Source organism: Triticum aestivum, chromosome 3A (genome assembly GCF_018294505.1).
Source record: "Triticum aestivum cultivar Chinese Spring chromosome 3A, IWGSC CS RefSeq v2.1, whole genome shotgun sequence".
NCBI lineage: Eukaryota > Viridiplantae > Streptophyta > Magnoliopsida > Poales > Poaceae > Triticum > Triticum aestivum.
Window position 1 is genome coordinate 735,464,273 of NC_057800.1, and position 11,638 is coordinate 735,475,910.

An 11,638-nucleotide genomic window follows, 5' to 3' on the forward strand; every position below is an offset into this window, starting at 1 on the left:
CTCAGATGATAGCCATCTGGATCGTCCATCCGTGACGCGAATGGCCCCCACGCCCGACTCCGCGGTCCGCGATGCTCTGGGAGATTGCCAGGCCGCGCCGCCGCTCGTCCTCTCCTTGAGACGGCGCGGGGAGGCCACGGCGTGGAGGTTCCCGGAGCGGAGCGATGCGCATCGCCGCGCCGCTCCATCACCAGCGAGGCTTCGGTCACTGCGTCTCTGCTGTATCCCCATCTCCAGCTCCGTGCAGTGCGGTGTCCGGCCTCTGGTGTCGACCGTACCCTGCCTCTCCCTTGGCAGGTGGGTCGCCGTCCCCCCTTTGCCTGCCACCGACGAGCGGCTTCTGCCGGAGGTGCCGCTGCGTGAGGGACGGCTCCTCATCACATGATCCTCTCCTCGTACTATTTTCTTCTTCTGGTGTTGCTGAATCACATGATGCTTTAATTTTGTGATATGACAATTAAATTGCTGATTTCTGACATGATGCGGTCTGCATTTAACTACCTATAATACGTACTGATATACTGGAATTGTTACTTGCTCGCCTTTTCATAGTGGTTAGATTTCTTTTATTTCTGAAATGAAAAATGGCGCTCTGTTTCTAGCTCAGGCACAACAAGTGTGGCATCATGTTGCATGTTATTCACACAGGAATCATGACATTGTGTGGAGAGTTTGCTGCTGGATCCTGACTCCTGAGGGTGCTGTGAAGCCACGGAGGCAAATCAAAATTTCCTGATTAATTATGATCATTTGTGATTCCTCATACCATAATGTTAATCGCCTATACGACGATACAAGTGCCTGGATCACAGAAGCAACCTACTCTCAGTGACAAGTGAGGATTTTCAAGAGAGCCCAATTATATGCCGAGGGAGAAAGAAAAATCGTTATCTCTAGGCAGAAAAGAAGCTGGATCAAATGTTATTTTGTGGTACCATCCTCTTCTGCAGTAGTACTTTGTAGCATGTCTTGTAGCCTAGGAACACATGCTTTATTTTAACCCCTTCATCACATGGAACTGACAGTGGCTCTCTGCTTCCATGATACTCCTAAAGAGCAAGGTTCAGACTGAAAAAGGAGCACCAAGTGCAAGTGGCAATAGAAAACTGCACACCCATCCGAACCCCATTTCCTCCATCAGAAAAATCGTCTCGTCTCTGAAAGAGACCTTTGAAACCCCCTCTGAAATCTCTGAAAGAGACCCATTTCTTCCAGCAGAAACAATGCAATGCTGGCTGGCATTTTAAATCCTGCCTGGACCAGTCATGACTTGCGTGCCTCTGCTCGCCCAGGGGTCGTAAACAACGGGTTAACAAAGTCTTCTCGCCTCATTTCACATCCCCATCTGAAGAACTACTAGTCCCCTTCCTCGGTTCCTCCTCCTGTCCCCCTCTCCCATGGCCCAATCCTGGGCCTTCTTCCTCCTCGTCGTCCTCTGCTTCTGCTGTGTGTCCGACCTCATCTGCGGCAGCAATGGGGAGCGAGTCTTCCTCTACCCGCAGTCCCAGAAGGTCTCGTCCATCGTCAGCCAGAGGTACCGGACCGCCTACCACTTCCAGCCCCCCAAGAACTGGATCAACGGTATGTTCATACGCCTCCCTCTCTCTGATTGCTTGCTTCCTGGGCCATCTGTTGACTTTTTGGCTGTGGCCAATCAGAAGGTGTGATTTGGTCTGCTTTGCTTGTTCTTGGGTGTTGCTGGAAAAGCTAGTGATCTGATTGGCTGGTTGTCCTGTTCAGCTGTAGAAGCCGAGTTAATTCTGTTTGTGCTAGTATTACTGAATAATTTACTTGCTAAATATAAATATACATGTTGTAGTAAATTTTTTGAGGCAGTGTTGTTAATATTGCATACTGTTTTTGCTGTCAGAAAGTAGTTATTACATGGTGAGGGGGACGGTAGGTGGCCAACTCATTACTTGTGCCACTCTGTTTCTGAATGTTGCACACATTAGGTGCTCTCTGTACCTGCAGTTGGATTTTCAGTGACACCACTATAGTATGATGATAGCCATGTTTTCTAGATTCTTGCCCAAAACGGACGTGTTCACTGTATAGTGATTTGCTTTCCCAAGAATGCTTGCCCACATCCATAGTATTCTCTGAAGATGTCCAAATTTGCTCCACCGTTAGTGCTGCTTTTTGTCAGAAAGCATCCACTTAACATCAGGTGTCTGGGAAATATTAGACAGATCTGTTGCTGCAAGTAATGAAGTACTGGCCTGTTTTGGAATCCAGAATATGTTTTCTCCTGTTACTATTGCCAATTATCAAATCCTATTAGCTGTGTGCATATGTTACTGCAAATCGTTGACATTCTCTCACCTTTTTCATGTATCCGATGGATTGGCGATCCTTGGAAATCTACGAAAACACAAAAGATCCAAACGGTATGAATATTTCAGGCACAAAGCACTTTTGAATGGCAGCACCCTACATCTTACACTGCCTTCTTAAACATTTCAGGGCCAATGTACTACAATGGCATATACCATGAGTTCTACCAGTACAACCCCAATGGCTCCGTCTGGGGTAACATAGTTTGGGGCCACTCAGTTTCTACAGACCTCATCAACTGGATTCCACTTGAAACCGCAATAGCGCGGGACACCCCGAGCGACATAAACGGTTGCTGGACCGGCTCAGCCACAATCCTCCCCGGTAACCGACTGGTCATCATATACACCGGTGCCGACCCGGAAAAGCGTCAGGTCCAAAACATTGTGGTTCCGAAAAACATGTCTGACCCGTACCTGAGGGAATGGACCAAAGCCGGCAATAACCCGGTGATCCAGCCGGTCGGTCCAGGCTTGAACTCGGGCCAGTTCAGGGATCCGACAACCGGTTGGGTTGGACCTGATGGACTGTGGAGGATAGCAGTTGGTGCTGAGCTCAACGGCGACAGTGCTGCACTTTTGTACAAGAGCAAAGACTTTCTGAACTGGACTAGAGTTGACCACCCACTGTATTCATCCAATTCCTCCTCTATGTGGGAGTGCCCGGATTTCTTCGCGGTATTGCCAGGCAATAGCGGTGGACTGGACCTGTCTGCAGCGATCCCGAATGGTGCCAAGCATGTCCTCAAGATGAGCCTGGATTCCTGTGACAAGTACATGATTGGGGTTTATGATCTGAAAAGTGACAGCTTTATTCCAGATACTGTCCTAGATGACCGCCGGCTATGGTTGAGGATCGATTATGGTAATTTCTATGCCTCAAAGTCATTTTTCGACTCGAAGAAGGGCAGGAGGATCATATGGGGTTGGACTAACGAGACAGACAGTTCTTCGGACGACGTTGCAAAAGGTTGGGCAGGAATCCATGTAAGAAAATCTGCCTCTCATTCGCTATAACTGCTTCATATTGAAATATTGATTTACCAAATCAGTGTAGCAACTTTAACATTTTTGCTATTACTTTTAGGCAATTCCCAGGACAATTTGGTTAGACAGCCATGGCAAGCAGTTGCTGCAATGGCCAGTTGAAGAGGTCGAGTCCCTTCGAGGAAATGAAATCAACCATCAAGGACTAGAGCTGAAGAAGGGTGGTCTGTTTGAGATTAAGGGAACTGACAGTTTCCAGGTAGTTTCCTGTACACAAACAGGCTTGCCTTTGTCATCCAGAGAAAAAATCCCTCAAAAAGTCCCACGCCAATAAACTGATAGTTACATATTTGGCAACAAAAACACTAGCATATATTCTTCAGCTTAGGTGTTCTGTATTTTTCAGAGCAACTGTAGCTGATCCGGCATGTCATTCTCTTGAAACAGGCTGATGTGGAGATAGACTTTGAGCTGACGTCCATCGATAAAGCCGATCCTTTCGATCCCTCCTGGCTTTTGGACGTCGAGAAGCATTGCCGGGAAGCGGGTGCATCAGTCAATGCTGGCATAGGGCCATTTGGACTTGTTGTCCTGGCCTCTGACAACATGGAGGAGCACACTGCTGTGCACTTCCGGGTGTACAAGTCAGAGCAGAAGTACATGATACTCATGTGCTCTGATCTAAGAAGGTTAATGCTTATGGTTCTTGCCTTAATGTTTTATTTATCTCTACAAATGTCTGAAAACTAAAAACAATTATTTTCTTTTTTTGCACAGTTCTTCATTGAGACCAGGACTGTACACACCAGCCTATGGAGGCTTCTTTGAATATGACCTTGAAAAAGAAAAGAAGATATCTCTGAGAACTCTGGTGAGCTTGGAAGGCCTTTTCATTTCTCATGTTGCTCACTTCACGCGCTTTGTGTCAGAACTGAAAATGGATGATGTGCCGTGCAGATTGATCGGTCGGCGGTGGAGAGCTTCGGCGGTAGCGGCAGGGTCTGCATCATGGCCAGAGTGTACCCCGTGGCGGTTGTCGACGGCGTGGCCCACATGTATGCCTTCAACAACGGCAGTGCCACGGTCAGGGTGCCACAGCTCAGGGCCTGGAGCATGAGGAGAGCACAAGTGAATGTGAAAGGGATGGAGTGATGATGGTTAACAAAGCAGAGCAATTCTAATTGACTTGTGATTGGAGGATTGGATCGATTTGATCACTTGTTTAGCACACTTCACTATTTTGAAAAAAAAACAAATTATTCCCATTCATGAGCACTTCTAGTAGGTAGAAATAAAAGGAAATTCAACAGGAAAGATATTAGCTGCTCATTTCCTTGACCTCTAGGATTCATGTATTATAGTCTACCGATACTTGGTCACAAAGAAGGAAAAATATTACTGTTTTAAAGTAGTGGTAGTTGGCAATTGGTAAGGAAACATGATGCGTGTTGTCAGCATCGGCATTACCGTTCAGAGTTACAAAAGGTAATAAATAGTACCACGAGCTTGTGCATGTCAGAGAGCTCAAGAGAGAATCCCTGATAGGAAATGTCCTTTTGCTTGTGAGAATGTAAGATCTGCACTACTGCTCATTGCGGATCATATGAACGATATGGCTTCAGGACAGCTCCTGCATCAGTTTCACACTTTTCTTTCGCGAGTAGATGAGCTTTTTATTGCTTAACCTTGGGGATTACAATCATGACGGTGTAACAAATCAATCTCATTTGGTCCAGACCTATGTCAGTTTTTTTTTCTTGCGGGGACAAACCTAAGTCAGTTTCACATATTGATCTGTTGCCCTTTGAGTCTCTCATGATTCTATCAATGACATGTACTTAGGGATGAGATCAGCGACTAGCTATTGCTTTGTTGTGTGGTGTACATGTCACAATTTAAGGGAGAAAATGGCAAGTAATTTTGCAGCGAATGAGATATACTTATAGTAATAGTTCGCGACAATATTTACTCAATTTTAAATTATTGGCACATTTTATGCCCTAATTTTTGTTTTCGATGGATTTCTGCTACAGCCTACATGCTGGGTGTAACTGGGAACCAACCTGCAACGTCTTTTTTTTTTTTTTACGGAAATGGAATGGCCAGTAATTTTTTTTGAGTTGCCAGTAAAATTAAATGGGCTCCTCGTGGGGAAGTACTACTACACGTCACATGATCCTGGACTGCCATAGTCTCGTGTAGCTTTCCAGCCCAAAACGCTGGTAAGGGAGAGGTTTACCGAGGTAATCACAACAGGATTATTAGTACTACCTCGCCTAAGCACAGCGTGGAGCCCGTGGAGAGAGTTATAAAACAATGTGGCGAATCTCTTTTCAAAGTATATCTTTCTCGGCCTTTTGGCTAAGATTAAGTGTGGTGTCTGTTCTTATCAGTTTAATATCTGATATGTGGGCTATGTGCCCACAACGATATTAAATTTATTTTTTATGGGGTAGGGTCCAACACAATAGCTTGCTATCGGGGTGCTCATGTGTCGCCTAGGCGTTGCACTATTGCCTAGGCCTGGCGCACCCCAACCAAATCATTATAAGAGAAACTTTTTTGTTGAATAATAACTTGTGATTTTATCATTAACCACTCGTGGATGTGGTGTTGCCAACTAGTAGTGCCACAACACTAGTTAATGTGAAGAGTTGAAGTGATGATTTACATAGCTGAGCGGTTCTAAGTTGACTGGGTGCTTTTAATCTTTAGTACACTTCCATTTTCCTGATTTTTTTGCTCCCATTTATGAGCAATAAAAGGAAACTCAATGGGAAGCAAAATTAGCTGCTTGTGTTCCTTGACCTGCACTATCAATGTACTCCCTCCGTCCCAAAATGTTTGTCGGAGAAATGGATAAAAATAGATGTATCTACAACTAAAATACATCTAGATACATTTATTTGTCCGACAAGTATTTCCGGACGGAGGGAATACTACATTTTACAACTTTTATTTAATTTTGTGCTAGATTAGATATATTGTTTTGTGATTCTCATGTTGACGAATGAAAACTAAAAATTATCTTTTATTTGCACAGTTCTTTGCTGAGACGGACTATTATGGTGAGTTTGGAGGCGTTTTTCATTTCCCCTATATTAACTTCATGCATTTCATATTAGGATGGAAAATAGATGCCGCCTTGCAGATTGATCGGTAGGCTGTAGAGAGCTCTGGAGGCCGTGGCAGGTCTTCATGGTCAGAGTCTATCTCGTGGCACTTGTGGTAGGGCCCACACCACATGTATGCCTTCAACCGTGGCAAGCCCATGGTCAGGGTGGCATAGCTTAGGCCCTGTTCGGGACGTGGGTTCACAAAACAAAGGATTTGAAAAATGCATAGGTATGGGATGGAGTGCCAAGTGAAAACCTACAGGCTTCCAAAAAAAGAAATGGGAACCTATGGAGTGTTCTGAACAAAGGAAACAAGTTTTGGAATCTGCACACTTCTCTAGGAAATAGAACTAGCCGTTATGTGACTTGTCACTGCATTCTTGCCGTTGATTTCTCTAGCCGTTGCTTTCTCTAGCCGTTGCTTCTTCTTTCTCTTGCTATATAAGCACATACAATGCACTGCTAGCAACTTGCTTGTCATTTCTTCTCCTCCTCCCCTGTAAGAACTTCTCTAGGAACACATAGTCCATTCTTTCTCTTGCTATATAACCTCAAAATCCATTCATTCCTAAAGCTGAATGGATCCAAACTACAGCCGACGGTCAAGAAACGAAGATGATTTTGTACATTTCATACTCCCTACATTACAAGGTAGCTCATCCCAATCATCTCAGAGGAGAGCAATACATACATCCATCCTAAATGGAGCTACTTATGTGCATGAAGCTCTTACTGGCCATGAGGTTCTATGTGAATGGAGGTTCCATATGGAGAGATCAATCTTTCAAGCTTTAGCACAAAAACTGCGTGAAAATCACCTTCTCCAGGATGCAAGGTACATCTCTGTACAAGAGCAAGTAGCCATATTTTTTTATGCAGTATCAAAGAATGCAACCAACAGAACATTGCAAGACAGATTCCAGCATGGCGCTGATTCAATTAGTACTTATTTCCACGCCGTGCTCAACGCGATTACACGACTCACATGCAACTACATACAACCTTCTGTACACCAGCATCCCATATTAAGGCAACAGAAGTTTTCATACTTTAAGGTAATTGTTTTTCAAGTCCTATCATGGTGAATTGGTATTGATTAAATCTAGCTTATATTTATATATCTAACTATTTAATTAAATCCGCAGAACTGTATTGGAGCTATTGTTGGTACTCACTTTCCCATGACTATTCCGCCTGGGCAACAAGATCCATACAGAAATAGAAAACAAGGTCTTTCACAAAATGTAATGGTTGCATGCGACTTTGACATGAAGTTTGTGCATGTACATGCTGGATGGGAGGGATCTGCATCAGATGCAAGGGTTTTGCAAGATGCACTAGAACATGGATTCAATGTACCGTCTGGAAAATTTTATCTTGTAGATGCGGGTTATGCAAATACACCCCAATTCATTGCTCCATACTGAGGAACTAGATATCATTTACAAGAACAAGGAAGAGTTCAGCAAAGGCCACAATGCTACAAGGAGTTATTTAACCTTCGACATGCTCAACTACGAAATCATGTCGAAAGAATTATTGGCATACTGAAAGCAAGGTATCCCATACTAAAGACAGCTACAATGTTTGATATTGACACACAAGTTGATACAGTTGTAGCTTGTTGTGTTTTGCACAATTTCATAAGACTACACAATGGAGATATGACATTGCCTGAAAGAGCTACAATGGATATTAATGAAAGCAATATGCATGATGTACCGGATGGAGATGCCAAATACAAAAAAGATGTGATGATATTTAACAACTTGAGACAAGCTGGAAATGAGATGCGAGATGCAATGGCAATGCAAATGTGGGCAGATTACATTGCCAGAAGATAAGCATATGTATTGTGTAATTTTCTCATATGTTATGTCATTATTTGGTTGTACTGTACTCCACTTAGTATGATTATTTTTGTCAAACACTGCAGAAAGACATTGCTTTAAGAGCCATTTAACATTGCATTAATAGTCGAATAAGTTTGACACTTCCATAATCATGTGCCCAGTAATGCACATGCACAGCCTACTACAAGTTAACTATGACAAGGATCATAACCATGTGTCCAGAAATGCACATGAACAAAATATATCACATCCTATTACAAGTTAACTACGCCAAGGATCATAATCATGTGCCTATAAATGCACATGAACAAAATATATCATTGTTTTAAAGGTAGCACTCACCTAGTACGAAATATTAGTTCCATCTGATTAGGTATTCTGAATTTTTTCAGTCAACCAACCCAACCGTAATTCGTTACTTGAAAATGATAGAAATACCTCCCTGTTCTCCTTGTTGGCAGTAAAGATGTCCGCTGCTTTTAGCATATCTGCCATCGAAAGACCCTCCAACCTTTCCAGTGCTTTGATGCATTTCTTGATGCTGAACGGGTCCCTTAATTTCCTCTCCTCAATGGCTGCATACCTATCTATTTCTTCCCTTCTCAGTTTCAGGTATCTCTCATGAAAATCGTCAATACTGGTCGTCTTTTGCTTTCTCGCTCTCTTGGTGCTAGTAACCTCAGGAGCTGAGCTAGCTGGTCGAGGATTGCGATGTACAACTTGTGGAATTTCATGCAAAGTCTGTCCAGCGTGCTGTGAGGAAATTGGTACTGTTTCAACTTGGGATGGAGCATGTAATGTCAAGTCATTTCCTTGAGTTGGGTTTGCCTCCACTTGACTGAATGTATTATTGCTAGAAAACCACTTTGTGTTTTCACTATCCTCTTCAATGTCAAATTGCATGGATGAATCACCAGGAGCATGTATGGTTGGTGTAGGTGTGTGCAGATGCGCCTCTAGCCCTTGTTGTTGTGGTGAATGTGATGTTGGTAACTGTGAGAGCTGAGTTGCTTTGTTCGCATAATAATCCATGCCATGGCAACTTCTTCCCTGAGCATAGCGTCCTAGATGAATTAAGTAAAAGAAAAGGAACATTTATAAGAATCAGCAAAACAAAATTTGGGCCAATTAAGCCAACGATTTAAAGCTCACCATCATATAGAGCAAAAAGATCTTCATAATATGGAAATGACTTTCCTCGCCAGAAGAGTGCATCCTTGTTTTTACGTGCCTCTAGTGCAGCCCAAATATTATCGGGCGCCACCACCATCTTTCTGTCACGATCCCAGCCAAAACCACTTTCAGATATTAAGTCTTTTACAGCTTTGAAATCTCTCTTTAGATCCTGCTCATTTTGCTTCACTTGAACTACCATGAAGGATACATCAAATCTTTGATTGAATTTAGCAACAATATTTGTCCAGGCCTCTTTACTCCATGCATTTTGTGTGCGGTATTTGGGAACATCATGATCTCTTAACAGTTCAATGAGATATGCCTTCATCTGATGATTCCACTTGGCTCTACTAGAATTCTTAGACATACCTACCAACATGAAAAGTGCATATTAGGGCTCCAGAAAGTAGATATCGTGAGTATAGTTACTTCTCTGAATATAATAACAATCAAGTGTAATCTTGTTTGTGGTATTGAAGGCAGGTAATAGATTAGGTCTATTCCTTAAATCCTAAAAATACCATGACTCTGTTTTATCTCTTTACTACAAGCACACAACCAAGCCTTTTTTATTCAGAGCAACACCACAGAACTACTAAGCTTCAGGATAGGTTCTTAACTGTATTTTTTTCAAGATAAGCACATATAGAAAAAAACTAAATCAGAAAATGGATACCCTGTGGTAGTATATGCTACCAGGAAGTTTAGCTATGCAGGAAGTCATCTAGCAGGCTAGCAGCACTTCCTCCTAGTATATATCATAGACGAACAAGTAGAAGTAGATCTTTCCCTGTGTAACAACTTCAGCACAAAAAAATGTCTATTCATTTACGCATCTAAACATTCTCAATCTGTGTGACCTATTTTCGTTTTAAGCCTATAGATCTTAAGTAGAAATAATTTCTAGGAGAAGAAATCAATAAGTACTCGTAATTTTTAGGAGAAGAAATCAAAAAGGGTTGGATGGTTACCTCCTAGGGAGATTTCTTGACTTCCCCCAAATTTCTGGTTGTCAAGCCCTTGTGTGGATGGAGGGGGGAGATGTGGAGGCGGAGGAGGGTGGATTCGCCAGCCTACAGTGCTCCGTTGGTGCTCCATGTTGATTCCGCGCCAAAATAATCTAGGGTTCGTCCTTCTCCATGGGGGATTTGGGGGGAGCGGCGGGAGTGCTAGAGATAGGAGACAGCAGTATGAGATAGAAAGGAGGGGCGGCGACTCTGTTTCCTGTGCGTTTCCATTAGGTCTGGGTAGATGTTCTGTTTCCCGTGAAAATCGCTGGAAAGTTGCCTTTCCTAAGGAAAGTGTAGCGCTCTTTCCTTTGTCCCGAACACCTCCAAAGGAAAATATCCATAGGAAAGTAAAGTTGTACGATTCCTGTGATAAATCCTTCGTCCCGAACATGGCCTTATTATAAAATGTAAAAAATGACATATTGAAAGGAAAATGTTTTGTACTATTCATAAGTTTTTGTCATCACATTTGGAAAATGTTCACTCATTTCAAAAATATGCTCCTGAAATTTATAAAAATTGTGAAAAGAATGTTTGTTATGGTTCAAGAAAAATTGAATGTGTGTTTGAAATTGCTTAGTATGTGTTGGAAGAAGTATCAAACATGTATTTGACAAAAAATCAACTGTATCAAAAAATGTTTCACGTGTATACAAACAACGTATAACTTGTATTCAAAATGATGACATGTATTTGGACAAAAGAAAAAAGGAAAGGTAAATAACAGAAAATAAAAATGAAGAAAACTGAATAAGAAACATAGAAAACAAAAATAAAAAAACGCACGGGAGGTTCTAAAACCACTCTACAAAACCTTTCCAAAACCACTTTACTGGACCACCCCTAATGCGAGTGTGGCCAATGCCCAAGCGAGACATAACTTCTGCGCCATACGGCGGCCGGGTCTCCTTGTGGTTGGCAGAGCCATGTTGGGCTCGCTTGTATGCCCAGTCGCAACGACAATTTTGTTTTGGCCATCTGCCTAACCTGTGTATCCACGGAGCTAGGAGTGGTCGAGCCGTGTACCCGACCGAAACGAGGACGGAATTCAAATGTTCCCATCATTGGATGGAGATCGAGTCCGGTGGAACCATGTATGACATCAACTTGTTCAAGTGCTTATTCCGTTGGATCATGGTCCATGAGGCCATCTGCCTGCT

The 11,638-nt window shown here is 42.8% G+C and overlaps 3 protein-coding genes and 1 non-coding gene across 4 annotated transcripts; 3 read left to right on the forward strand and 1 right to left on the reverse strand.

The window, feature by feature from the left end:
* LOC123063610 (uncharacterized) lies at window positions 1-897 on the forward strand. Its single transcript, XM_044487468.1, has 2 exons — window positions 1-297; window positions 649-897. Exons 1-2 carry the CDS (start codon window positions 41-43, stop codon window positions 734-736), a joined length of 345 nt encoding a protein of 114 aa, XP_044343403.1. The 5' UTR covers window positions 1-40; the 3' UTR covers window positions 737-897.
* A 209-nt stretch (window positions 898-1,106) lies between these two features.
* Window positions 1,107-4,734, forward strand: LOC123063609 (beta-fructofuranosidase, insoluble isoenzyme 4). The gene is made up of 7 exons (XM_044487466.1): window positions 1,107-1,581; window positions 2,382-2,390; window positions 2,467-3,323; window positions 3,424-3,582; window positions 3,771-4,012; window positions 4,101-4,194; window positions 4,281-4,734. The coding sequence occupies exons 1-7, from the start codon at window positions 1,398-1,400 to the stop codon at window positions 4,473-4,475; spliced, it is 1,740 nt and encodes a 579-aa protein (XP_044343401.1). The 5' UTR covers window positions 1,107-1,397; the 3' UTR covers window positions 4,476-4,734.
* A 929-nt stretch (window positions 4,735-5,663) lies between these two features.
* On the forward strand, window positions 5,664-5,860 carry LOC123063783 (U2 spliceosomal RNA). The gene has a single exon (XR_006430555.1). It is a non-coding gene; the product is annotated as a U2 spliceosomal RNA (small nuclear RNA).
* Window positions 5,861-8,404: 2,544 nt separating this feature from the next.
* On the reverse strand, window positions 8,405-10,668 carry LOC123059578 (uncharacterized). The gene is made up of 3 exons (XM_044482117.1): window positions 10,440-10,668; window positions 9,445-9,837; window positions 8,405-9,356 (listed from the first exon to the last, which is right to left on the reverse strand). Exons 1-3 carry the CDS (start codon window positions 10,564-10,566, stop codon window positions 8,662-8,664), a joined length of 1,215 nt encoding a protein of 404 aa, XP_044338052.1. The 5' UTR covers window positions 10,567-10,668; the 3' UTR covers window positions 8,405-8,661.
* Between the last annotated feature and the right edge of the window lie 970 nt (window positions 10,669-11,638).